Below are 13,784 nucleotides of genomic sequence, written 5' to 3'. Positions count from 1 at the left end.
TTGACGCACATGGAAAAAGCCATGGGTGCTCTCAAAGCAAATTATCCCTGTGCAGGATAGAGTTCTCAGCAGATGTACAGTAAAGCTGTGGAGCTCAATGGATAGGCAGGGGAGTGTGAGCATCTAAAGTTATTAGATGTAACAGCAACTGCACAGTATAAAATATGCTGGGGCAGGCAAGGAGATGACCGGCAGTATAGGACCAGCACTAGCAGTCTCAACAGCAGCAACAAAGGCTTTGTTAGCCCTTCCTTATTTGCTGCCCTGTAGCCGGTCAAGTGACAGCTACAATGCATTACAGGGAGGTCTGCGTGGTCACATATGATGTCATGTGTGACACAGAGTGATGTGGTAACTTTCTACTTTCTGTAAATCTATATTATGCATCTTTTGGATCAATTTGTGCTTTTCCATTTGTAAATGGCAGGAATTCGCCATTTCCAGCAAATTTCCTAAAATTCGACACAAATTTGATTCACCAAGAATCAACTTGCTCATCTCTAATTCTTACCAGAAGATGATTGTTTGATTGTTGTGCCTGGTGTTTGTGGCACTGTGATTTCTGCAGTGTGCTCAGTAGGTGGAAACAAAGTGGTAGGACCTGGTGAAGTAATGGATGTTTTTAGTTAGATTATAAAAGTTGTGTTTCCCATGTTATTAGAACTGAAAATATAAGGTAGATCTTGAATTTTTTTGGCAGCAGAAAAAGTTGTATTACCCTAACTGATGGTAGAGTTTTCAGGTCTTAATATGGTAAGCAGCCTAATAATGAACTGTTAAAATTAGGGATGTGACAAAACTTTTTTTGATGGGTTAAATAGTTTTACTTTTTGTGAATGAAGACAAAAGATTTGGAGGAACTGATTAAGTATAACGTGTCTAATTGCAGGTCAGGGTGTGTAAGTGCTTGTATTAATCTTTGTGGTGCTCATACTCAAAACTGAATAAATCCAAATTATTTGGAGATGTTTTCATTTTTTCATCATTTGCATATTATTAACATGTCTATCGATCCTGTGATTTCCATAATACCACAAATTTACCCTCTTGGTTTTACAATTTCAAAGTTGATGAGTGCATAAGTTCATTTTTAATTTTATAATAGCTCTTTAAAACATGGAGTACAAGTGAACACAATAATAAAATAATACAAGGTTCCTTATGAAAGATGAGCATATCTTTGAAATTCAAATTTGTCAGCTTTGTCGAATTTTTCAAAAAATTATGTTTTGCAGCCACACAATCTTCAGTAATTTTCAAATTTTGCAAAGCCTACAATTCCCTATATTTACATGTGTAGCACTCTGAGGTCTCCTAATACTGAACTAGTCTATTTTTAAGCTATTTAACACATTCATAGCCTTAGTAAAGTCAAAGTGACCTCAACATATATGGCTATGGGTAAGTGGATGCCAACCACTCGTACACAATAACTTGTTTAATATCACTGTGCACCATCAGAATTGTTATGCTATTTAAAATGTTAAAAGGGGAGTGAAGATGACTGCCATGCCAGAATTTATACACAGGTAATATATATAGAGGAAGCCATGGGTGTTTTAATAGTTAAGGTCCAAATGTAATCCCTCTTTGGGAAATAGCAACAAGTTTGTTGCTTTGAAAATGAAAAAGCTATAGCTTTTCAACAAACCACCCTAAAATTACTAATTTTTGTTTGCAGGAATAGCTTTGCTGTTTGGAAAGTGAACCGTCAATGACTTTTTAAAAATATTTTTTTCAGAGCTGTTTCTTGTTTATAAAACCCGTGCAAGGTAGAGAGGCCAAAAGAAATACAGTAAACCTGTAGATCTCAGTAGACAGTCAATACCTTGGACATGTCTGTCAGTGTAGGACCAGCAGTGGCAATCTCAACAGCAGCAACAAATGCATTGATAGCCCTTCCTGATTGGCTGTTCTATACCATGCAAAGTGTTAGCTACAAGGCCTGAATGGTTGCATCTGGTGTCATATGAGACTTCATTTGCTGACATTAGTCTTCTGCTTTGTGTTAAACAGAAGCAGGGATTTTTGGGGGCAGTTTAAATATTCAGAATTGAAGATTGTTGGAATTCTTCGTATCCAGCGAATTTTCTAAAATTCGACATAAATTTGATTAAAAAAAAATTGACTTGCTCATCTCTATTCCTTACCAGAAGATGATTGTGGAAGTGTTGTGCCTGGTGTTTGTGGCACTGAGCTTTCTGCAGTGTGCTTAGTAGTTGGAAACACGGCGGTAGAACCTGGTGAAGTAATTAATGTGTTTAGTTAGATAATTTCCAAAATGCCAAAAATGTTTCCTTTTTTCTTGCACTTTCAATGTTGAGGAGTCTATATGTAGGTGTTTTACATTGTAAAAGCTCTTTAACCATGGAGAAAAAGAGAGCACAAAAAAATAGTACAAAACAATTCAAGGTTCCCTACAAAAGATGAGCAGATCTTTTAAATACAAATTTGTCAGCCTTGTCGAATTTTTTAAAAAACTGTTTATCAGCCAATCAGTTTGCCATAAATTGCAAATTTCACAAAGCCTCCAATTGACTGGAATTAATTGTGTACTGCTCAAAAGGTTCCTAAGTCTATAAGAAACTTATCTAAAGTTATTTTACACATTCATAGACTTAGTAAAGTCAGGGACCTCAGCTTATATGACTATGGGTAAGGTAAATGGATTATTATTAATCTTAACTAATAGCTTGTTTAACAGCACTCTAAACCATCAGAATTTTTATGCTTTTTAAAATTTAAAGATGGGTGGGCAGTGTTGATGAGAGAGTGTACTCGTTGCTCGGGTGGTCTCCGAGCATTTGTTAGTGTTGGGAGATTTAGTTTTCATCACCGCAGCTGAAAGATTTACGGTTGCTAGCCAGCCTAAGTACATGGGTTGCCTGGTTGCTAGGGAATCCTCACATGTATTTAAGCTGTCTAACAGCTGTAAATCATTCAGCTACTGCAATGAAAGCTAAATCTCCAAGCATTCATAAATACTCGAAGATCACCCGAGTGTGCTGGGAAAACCCAAGCAAAGAGTATATTCGCTCATCACTAGTGGGCAGATATTACAAATGCTAGAACTTACATAGAGTTGACGCACATGGAAAAAGCCATGGGTGCTCTCAAAGCAAATTATCCCTGTGCAGGATAGAGTTCTCAGCAGATGAACAGTAAAGCTGTGGAGCTCAATGGATAGGCAGGGGAGTGTGAGCATCTAAAGTTATTAGATGTAACAGCAACTGCACAGTATAAAATATGCTGGGGCAGGCAAGGAGATGACCGGCAGTATAGGACCAGCACTAGCAGTCTCAACAGCAGCAACAAAGGCTTTGCTAGCCCTTCCTTATTTGCTGCCCTGTAGCCGGTCAAGTGACAGCTACAATGCATTACAGGGAGGTCTGCGTGGTCACATATGATGTCATGTGTGACACAGAGTGATGTGGTAACTTTCTACTTTCTGTAAATCTATATTATGCATCTTTTGGATCAATTTGTGCTTTTCCATTTGTAAATGGCAGGAATTTGCCATTTCCAGCAAATTTCCTAAAATTCGACACAAATTTGATTCACCAAGAATCAACTTGCTCATCTCTAATTCTTACCAGAAGATGATTGTTTGATTGTTGTGCCTGGTGTTTGTGGCACTGTGATTTCTGCAGTGTGCTCAGTAGGTGGAAACAAAGTGGTAGGACCTGGTGAAGTAATGGATGTTTTTAGTTAGATTATAAAAGTTGTGTTTCCCATGTTATTAGAACTGAAAATATAAGGTAGATGTTGAATTTTTTTGGCAGCAGAAAAAGTTGTATTACCCTAACTGATGGTAGAGTTTTCAGGTCTTAATATGGTAAGCAGCCTAATAATGAACTGTTAAAATTAGGGATGTGACAAAACTTTTTTTGATGGGTTAAATAGTCTTACTTTTTGTGAATGAAGACAAAAGATTTGGAGGAACTGATTAAGTATAACGTGTCTAATTGCAGGTCAGGGTGTGTAAGTGCTTGTATTAATCTTTGTGGTGCTCATACTCAAAACTGAATAAATCCAAATTATTTGGAGATGTTTTCATTTTTTCATCATTTGCATATTATTAACATGTCTATCGATCCTGTGATTTCCATAATACCACAAATTTACCCTCTTGGTTTTGCAATTTCAAAGTTGATGAGTGCATAAGTTCATTTTTAATTTTATAATAGCTCTTTAAACCATGGAGTACAAGTGAACACAATAAAAATATAATACAAGGTTCCTTATGAAAGATGAGCATATCTTTGAAATTCAAATTTGTCAGCTTTGTCGAATTTTTCAAAAAATTATGTTTTGCAGCCACACAATTTTCAGTAATTTTCAAATTTTGCAAAGCCTACAATTCCCTATATTTACATGTGTAGCACTCTGAGGTCTCCTAATACTGAACTAGTCTATTTTTAAGCTATTTAACACATTCATAGCCTTAGTAAAGTCAAAGTGACCTCAACATATATGGCTATGGGTAAGTGGATGCCAACCACTCGTACACAATAACTTGTTTAATATCACTGTGCACCATCATAATTGTTATGCTATTTAAAATGTTAAAAGTGGAGTGAAGATGACTGCCATGCCAGAATTTATACACAGGTAATATATATAGAGGAAGCCATGGGTGTTTTAATAGTTAAGGTCCAAATGTAATCCTTCTTTGGGAAATAGCAACAAGTTTGTTGCTTTGAAAATGAAAAAGCTATAGCTTTTCAACAAACCACCCTAAAATTACTAATTTTTGTTTGCAGGAATAGCTTTGCTGTTTGGAAAGTGAACCGTCAATGACTTTTTAAAAATATTTTTTTCAGAGCTGTTTCTTGTTTATAAAACCCGTGCAAGGTAAAGAGGCCAAAAGAAATACAGTAAAACTGTAGATCTCAGTAGACAGTCAATACCTTGGACATGTCTGTCAATGTAGGACCAGCAGTGGCAATCTCAACAGCAGCAACAAACGCATTGATAGCCCTTCCTGATTGGCTGTTCTATACCATGCAAAGTGTTAGCTACAAGGCCTGAATGGTTGCATCTGGTGTCATATGAGACTTCATTTGCTGACATTAGTCTTCTGCTTTGTGTTAAACAGAAGCAGGGATTTTTGGGGGCAGTTTAAATATTCAGAAATGAAGATTGTTGGAATTCTTCGTATCCAGCGAATTTTCTAAAATTCGATATAAATTTGATTAAAAAAGAATTGACTTGCTCATCTCTATTCCTTACCAGAAGATGATTGTGGAAGTGTTGTGCCTGGTGTTTGTGGCACTGAGCTTTCTACAGTGTGCTTAGTAGTTGGAAACACGGCGGTAGAACCTGGTGAAGTAATTAATGTGTTTAGTTAGATAATTTCCAAAATGCCAAAAATGTTTCCTTTTTTCTTGCACTTTCAATGTTGAGGAGTCTATACGTAGGTGTTTTACATTGCAAAAGCTCTTTAACCATGGAGAAAAAGAGAGCACAAAAAAATAGTACAAAACAATTAAAGGTTCCCTACAAAAGATGAGCAGATCTTTTAAATACAAATTTGTCAGCCATGTCGAATTTTTTAAAAAACTGTTTATCAGCCAATCAGTTTGCCATAAATTGCAAATTTCACAAAGCCTCCAATTGACTGGAATTAATTGTGTAATGCTCAAAAGGTTCCTAAGTCTATAAGAATCTTATCTAAAGTTATTTTACACATTCATAGACTTAGCAAAGTCAGGGACCTCAGCTTATATGACTACGGGTAAGGTAAATGGTTTATTATTAATCTTAACTAATAGCTTGTTTAACAGCACTCTAAACCATCAGAATTTTTATGCTTTTTAAAATTTAAAGATGGGTGGGCAGTGTTGATGAGAGAGTGTACTCGTTGCTCGGGTGGTCTCCGAGTATTTGTTAGTGTTCGGAGATTTAGTTTTCATCACCGCAGCTGAATGATTTACGGTTGATAGCCAGCCTAAGTACATGGGTTGCCTGGTTGCTAGGGAATCCTCACATGTATTTAAGCTGTCTAACAGCTGTAAATCATTCAGCTACTGCAATGAAAGCTAAATCTCTAAGCATTCATAAATACTCGGAGATCACCCGAGTGTGCTGGGAAAACCCAAGCAACGAGTATATTCGCTCATCACTAGTGGGCAGATATTACAAATGCTAGAACTTACATAGAGTTGACGCACATGGAAAAAGCCATGGGTGCTCTCAAAGCAAATTATCCCTGTGCAGGATAGAGTTCTCAGCAGATGAAGAGTAAAGCTGTAGAGCTCAATGGACAGGCAGAGGAGTGTGAGCATCTAAAGTTATTAGATGTAACAGCAACTGCACAGTATAAAATATGCTGGGGCAGGCAAGGAGATGACCGGCAGTATAGGACCAGCACTAGCAGTCTCAACAGCAGCAACAAAGGCTTTGTTAGCCCTTCCTTATTTGCTGCCCTGTAGCCTGTCAAGTGACAGCTACAATGCATTACAGGGAGGTCTGCGTGGTCACATATGATGTCGTGTGTGACACAGAGTGATGTGGTAACTTTCTACTTTCTGTAAATCTATATTATGCATCTTTTGGATCAATTTGCGCTTTTCCTTTTGTAAATGATAAGAATTTGCCATTTCCAGCAAATTTCCTAAAATTCGACACAAATTTGATTCACCAAGAATCAACTTGCTCATCTCTAATTCTTACCAGAAGACGATTGTGGAATTGTTGTGCCTGGTGTTTGTGGCACTGTGATTTCTACAGTGTGCTCAGTAGGTGGAAACAAAGTGGTAGAACCTGGTGAAGTAATGGATGTTTTTAGTTAGATTATAAAAGTTGTATTTCCCATGTTATTAGAACTGAAAATATAAGGTAAATCTTGATTTTTTTTGTCAGCAGAAAAAGTTGTATTACCCTAACTGATGGTAGAGTTTTCAGGTGTTGATATAATAAACAACCTAATAATGAGCTGAAAAAATTAGGGATGTGACAAAACTTTTTTTGATGGGTAAAATGGACTTACTTTTAGGGAATGAAGACAAAAATTTTGGAGGAAATGATTAAGTATAGCATTTAAGTCACACGTAAACTAAAGTTTTTTTGCAAAAACAACACATTTTAACGGTTCCTGTTCACTATTATGAAAATTAAATTGATGCTAAAGTACTTTAGTTTGCATCAGATCATTTACTGCATTGAAAAATAAATATTATTTTTGGTGGAGGAAACCTGATATTTTCCCATCCATTAGAAACGGAGCAGACAAAAATGAATGATCTATTTATAGAACAGAAAAAAGTCCAGAGATAAAATAACAATTCAGGCACTTAATAAATTATATAAAAAGGTTTTGTTTGAAAGGGAATTTTCCACCTTGAAAACACTATTACCCTACAGATATGGTGTTAATTTGAAGTTAAATAGAGTTATGTATAGTGTTGAGCGATACCATCCGATACTTGAAAGTATCGGTATCGGATAGTAGCGACCAATCACAGGCCGCGACGTCATCTAAGGCCATGTTCACACGCTGCGGGTTCCTCTGCGGGTTAATCCCGCAGCGGAATTGAAAATCTGCAGGGCAAAACCGCTGTGGTTATCCCTGCAGATTTATCGCGGTTTGTTCCGCGGTTTCCGCTGCGGGATTACTGCTGTACTATTGATGCTGCATATGCAGCAATATGCAGCATCAATAGTAATGTAAAAAATAATAAAAATTGGCTATACTCACCCTCTGACGTCGCGATCTCCCCGGCGCTGCAAGCGGCTGTGCCGACAAGGACCTTCGTGACGTCACGGTCATGTGACCGCGGCGTCATCACGGTCATGTGACCGCGACGTCACCACAGGTCCTGTTCGGCACAGCAACTGAGACCGGACGGCCGCGGGCAGCGCTGAGAGGTGAGTATAGCTTTATTTTTTATTTTAATTCTTTTTTTTACACTATTTTATGGTTCCCGGGGCCTGGAGGAGAGTCTCCTCTCCTCCACCCCGGGTACCACCCGCACATTATCCGCTTACTTCCCGCAACGTGGGCACAGCCCATGCGGGAAGTAAGCGGTTCAATGCATTCCTATGGGTGCAGAATCGCAGCGATTCTGCACAAAGAAGTGACATGCTGCGGGTTGTAAACCGCTGCGTTTCTGCGCGGTTTTTCCCGCAGCATGTGCACTGCGGTTTGCGGTTTCCATAGGGTTTACATGTTAATGTAAACGCTATGGAAACTGCTGCGGACCCGCAGCATCAAAATCGCGGCGGTTCCGCGGTAAAAACCGCAGCGTGTGAACATGGCCTAAGGTCTTTCAAGCGCTCATTCTTAGGAACGGAAGCTGGCGGTTACATCGGTAAGGTCCAGGCTGCGTCGGAGAGGTGAGTATATCAATATTTTTTATTTTTATTCTTTATTTTACACATTAATATCGATCCCGATACCGATTCCCGATATCACAAAAGTATCAGATCTCGGTATCGGAATTCCGATACAGCAAATATCGGCCGATACCCGATACTTGCGGTATCGGAATGCTCAACACTACTGATAAACTGTGTATTGTATAAGACTCGTAAAAACGTATTTTTTCAAAATAGAAAATCATTTTTCAGTTTCCACCAGCTAGTGACTACTACACATTAGGACTTGCTTTACATTTGTTAGTTATGGCCCAAGTAAGAATATTTTAAGCAACTTTTGTCATTCTAGAGCACTACAATTGAAGGGTTGGAAAATTTAATTATTCTGTTAATATTTGCATATTTGCCTGTCTGCAGTATTTTGCATGTATAGCACAATAGAATGAAGATTCAGCATGGTATAATGCCTGACATATATCAAAACTCATTTGAGTATGACAAGATAAAGTGCTGCGCCTATTGAATCATACTCAAATGAGTTTGATATATGTCAGGCATTATACCATGCTGAATCTCTGGTACAAAGCACACTTAATTCTAGTTCTGGTTTGGTGCGCGGTCTCCGTTTGGTTGGGCGCTTGCGTTCCATCATATCGGCGTCCTGCGCTCCACAGTACGGACATGCGCCATAGAATACTGGAAGCACGTGCCAGAAACCGGAAGTGCATCACACGCAAAGGGCGGAGCCTGGTGAACGCGCCACTGAGTTAGTCTTTAAAAATCACACATGTGGGGAAACCGGTAAGTGGCTAATACAGGTTACAATACTCCCCTGATGAGTCTACTAAGATAAAATGCATCGGGAGATGCCGTATTTATACAGAGGCTTCATTGTCACTCCACAGCTCCTGGGGATTCCAGTGACAAACGGGGTGAGATCGTTCCATATTAAATAATTATAATATATGACGCAAATTCACACATGCCAACGGCTCTATAAAATGTTTGGTGTATAACAGATCTTTACCAAGCAACATGGCCATAGGGGATGCTCATGATACATTTGATGAGGCAGCATGATCCCAGTTTTCATGGTTGCATTTTGATGGTCTAGTCTCTTAGTCTAAGCCTCTATAGCACGCTATTATGTATACTGACAACAAGCGATTTGTACACACACTTAATAACAAGTAGTCCTTGGCATTGGTTACTTGTTTTGCTGTCCGTTTTTTACAGATACCGGTTATCTCTAATTATATATCCTAAGGATCTGTCAAAAATAGCTACAACTTTAGAGGGCAAGAATTGATATGTACCTTCTATTTGGTACACTTGCATGAGACCATAGGGGCAAAGGGCATAGTGCAGACAAGGCCTAATCTGCATATGACTACAATGGGTATGGTGCGCATAGCCCCTCGGTACTCTGTGGCAAGCGTGTACTTTAGTAATTAAAAAGTGTGATATCACTGCATGAGTCTGCTAACTGAATTTCACATAGGTCACAGGGGGTGACCTTTTCAGCAGCGTCAGTATTTTTATATTTGTCATTGTACTTTTGTCTTTCCCATTTGTTGTGTTGTTATAGGGTTCACCGTGGCACTTAGGTGTTTTCTCTTTCCTTCTTGTATTGTATTTTTATATCAATGAGTAAAAGTAAAGTTTTATATATCCAATTGCTATTCTTCATTTTGATTCGTTTTTGGATTTTCTACCCAGCTATATATATATACACTTATACAATAGGTTTTTTTAAAATGATAACATAATTCACCCGTTTTATAGCAATGTCTACACTTGTACCTGGATCTTTGGTTGATGTTAGCGGAGGTTGTGAAGCAGAGATGAAGCTTGTATGGGGCGGTGAAGTAGGTGGTATAGCTGGAGTTGTAGATGGTTTATTTGGGTCTGTAAATAACATAAAGTTCAATGATCATATTCATTATTGAAATTACCCAACAAATCTCTTTCACCAAAAAAAGAGATGATATCTTACCACAAATTGTGTTATTTATCCAGTCTCCCAAATCCACACCTAAGGCTTCACATGCTGCCGCATAAGCAGCAAGGACACTGCAAATCAAATCATCATCGCCACCAGTGACACACTGATCAAAGATGCAGCTCTCGAAATAGTGATTGGGGCGAAGAACACCATGGCAAGGTTTGAAAGGTCCATCACTTTGTCTAAGAATCCAACATTTCAGTTGAGCCTCTTGCAATATAGCAGGAGGACAGACTACAGGAGGTGGTGGAGTAGATTCACATCTGAAAAGCAAATTAAAGAGCTTAATATATACATAATCTTAAAAACATAATTAATAGTAATTTAGGACTTTTGTTGATTTTAGCTTAGCTGATCATGTGTTTGTTAATGTTTCATAAATGCATTGTCTTAATCAATATTTAAAAGGAACTCAGCAGCAGCAGCATGTAAACCCAACAGAGATCTTCATCACAGAGAGCTATTTTTCCCATGCCATACCCATGAGGAACTCCCACTGGGCTGCTCACTGCCAACTTTCCCTCACCCTGCTTGGATTGAATTAGAAATCTGACCCTCTTTGCTAATAGGCAGAGATCTGTCAATTAGGATGAGCTAGGCGTGGAGAAGATAGGTTGCCTTTGATGAAAGTAAGCAGTGGTTTATAATATTTAAGTCAATAAACTATAGTAAATACTATACATAGTCCACATGAATTAAATATTTTATACTTATTTTTCTATTTGAAAGTATCTCATTCTTATGTTTACTCTCAAGGCAAGACAAAACATTTTACATTCTGACATTTAAAAGAGCAAAACTGTCTCTACAGTTATTTATTAGGCCGGATTAATTTAAATCTACAGTGTTATCACTAACTACCTCTGGTCTGCCCATAGACTTTAAATGTCCAGTCTCTTTTCAATACTGCCCTTACATGCTAAAATATAAATGCGGTCTAAACAGAAGATAAATTTGATTTATTGCCATGTTTGCCTTTTTGAACTCTATAACTATAGATGCAGAGATTAATTAGTGCTGTTTACGCCTATTAGGAAGAGCTGACCATTAGTGTTGAGCGATACCGTCCGATACTTGAAAGTATCGGTATCGGAAAGTATCGGCCGATACCGGCAAAGTATCGGATCCAATCCGATACCGATACCCGATACCAATACAAGTCAATGGGACTCAAGTATCGGACGGTATTCCTGATGGTTCCCAGGGTCTGAAGGAGAGGAAACTCTCCTTCAGGCCCTGGGATCCATATAAATGTGTAAAAGAAAGAATTAAAATAAAAAATATCGCTATAATCACCTCTCCGACGCAGCCTGGACCTCAGCGAGGGAACCGGCAGCGTTGTTTGCTTAAAATTCGCGCTTTTACTTGGTTACGTGAAGTCCCGGCTTGTGATTGGTCAGGGCGGCCATGTTGCCGGGACGCGGACCAATCACAGCAAGCCGTGACGAAATTACGTCACGGCTTGCTGTGATTGGTCCGCGTCCCGGCAACATGGCCGCCATTAACCAATCACAAGCCGTGACGTCACGGGAGGCTGGACACGCGCGCTTTTTAAAAAGCGCGCGTGTCCAGCCTCCAGTGACGTCCCGGCTTATGATTGGTCACGGCGCCATGTTGCCGGGACGCGGACCAATCACAGCAAGCCGTGACGAAATTACGTCACGGCTTGCTGTGATTGGTCCGCGTCCCGGCAACATGGCCGCCATTAACCAATCACAAGCCGTGACGTCACGGGAGGCTGGACACGCGCGCTTTTTAAAATGGGCGCGTGTCCAGCCTCCCGTGACGTCCCGGCTTGTGATTGGTTGCGCCGCGATCAACCAATCGCTAGCCGGGAGGCTGGACACGCGCGCATTTTAAAATTTTAAAATGGGCGCGTGTCCAGCCTCCCGTGACGTCCCGGCTTGTGATTGGTTGCGCCGCGGTCAACCAATCACAAGCCGGGAGGCTGGACACGCGCGCATTTTAAAATTTTAAAATGCGCGCGTGTCCAGCCTCCCGGCTTGTGATTGGTTGATCGCGGCGCAACCAATCACAAGCCGGGACGTCACGGGAGGCTGGACACGCGCCCATTTTAAAATGCGCGCGTGTCCAGCCTCCCGTGACGTCACGGCTTGTGATTGGTTGCGTCTCCCATGTGACTGCGACGCAACCAATCACAAAGCCGGGACGTAATTTTAAAATCCTTAAGGACCTGAAATTACGTCACGGCTTGCTGTGATTGGTTGCGTCGCCCATGTGACTGCGACGCAACCAATCACAACGCCGGAACGTAATTTTAAAATCCTGAAGGACCTGAAATTACGTCACGGCTTGCTGTGATTGGTTGCGTCCCGGTCACATGGGCGGCACGCAACCAATCACAAGCCGGGACTCACGTAAAGGAAAGAAAAGCGCGAATTTTAAACAAAGAACGCTGCCGCTTCCCTCGGTAAGGTGCAGGCTGCGTCGGAGAGGTGAGTATAGCAATATTTTTTATTTTAATTCTCTCTTTTACACATTTTTACATTAATGTTGTTTCGATACCGATACCCGATATCACAAAAATATCGGATCTCGGTATCGGAATTCCGATACAGCAAGTATCGGCCGATACCCGATACTTGCAGTATCGGAATGCTCAACACTACTGACCATGCTTTCTCCACTGGATGCATTGAACATGTGATTACTCATTGTAGGGAGGAAAAAAGAGCTGCTGGTTCTTATGTGACCCAATCAGCTCTACTATGCTAATCAGGAGGATAACATTTCCCAGTAACTGAAATTAATAACAGCTCCAGTTACAGGGGAAATCAACAAAAAAAAGTATTAAAGGGGGTCAAGTTTAAAATGTATATTCTAAATATCTAGCTTTACACCATAAGCACATTTGTAATTAGCCTTAATATACAAATTTCTACACCTCTCCATATCTTGCTGGGGCAATGCTGATGTCACTCACTACTTCAATCTCTGTCCTCTGACATCATCTTGTATCACAGTTAGAAGCAGCAGAGAAAAAAGGAGCAGAAAGCTGGTGCTGAATTCAACCATCCCACTGATTCTATCATGGTGGATCCAAGAAATCTTAAGAGGGCAACAATGCAAAAAGTTGTAGTAAGAAGCTGCAGTGCTGTCCTCCAAATGACATCCTGATCCACGAGGGGTGATAGATGCTGCATGGAAGTGAGTGCATCCCCAGCATAAATTCTATATTTTATACTTATTATTTCTCCCACTGATTCTATCACCATGGATCCAGGACATCTTAAGAGGGCAACGATACAAAAAGTTGTAGTATCGCAGTATTGCAGCGCAATCCTCTGAAATACATTCTATTCCAGGAGGGGTGATAGATGCTGTGGGAAAGTGAGTGCATCCCCAGCATTCTATGAAGTCCATTTTGAGACTCTTCTCAAACTAAATATATCAGGAAGTGGAAAATAAACACATTTACAGATTGGCAGTATAGAGAGAT

At 39.8% G+C, this 13,784-nt stretch overlaps 1 protein-coding gene across 6 annotated transcripts in view; it reads right to left on the bottom strand.

Annotated features, from left to right (window-relative positions):
* LOC143808059 (IgGFc-binding protein-like) overlaps window positions 1-13,784 on the bottom strand; it is a 210,735-nt gene that overhangs the window by 123,786 nt on the left and 73,165 nt on the right. For all 6 annotated transcript variants that reach the window (XM_077290315.1, XM_077290316.1, XM_077290317.1 and 3 more), the window contains 2 exons: window positions 10,316-10,587; window positions 10,123-10,227 (listed from right to left, as the gene is read on the bottom strand). In XM_077290315.1, the coding sequence (XP_077146430.1) occupies window positions 10,123-10,227; window positions 10,316-10,587 (377 nt within the window). The remainder of the gene's footprint in view (window positions 1-10,122; window positions 10,228-10,315; window positions 10,588-13,784) is intronic.

The sequence above is a fragment of the Ranitomeya variabilis genome, chromosome 2 (genome assembly GCF_051348905.1).
Source record: "Ranitomeya variabilis isolate aRanVar5 chromosome 2, aRanVar5.hap1, whole genome shotgun sequence".
NCBI classification, from domain to species: domain Eukaryota; kingdom Metazoa; phylum Chordata; class Amphibia; order Anura; family Dendrobatidae; genus Ranitomeya; species Ranitomeya variabilis.
This window is presented reverse-complemented; position numbering and strand designations above follow the sequence as displayed.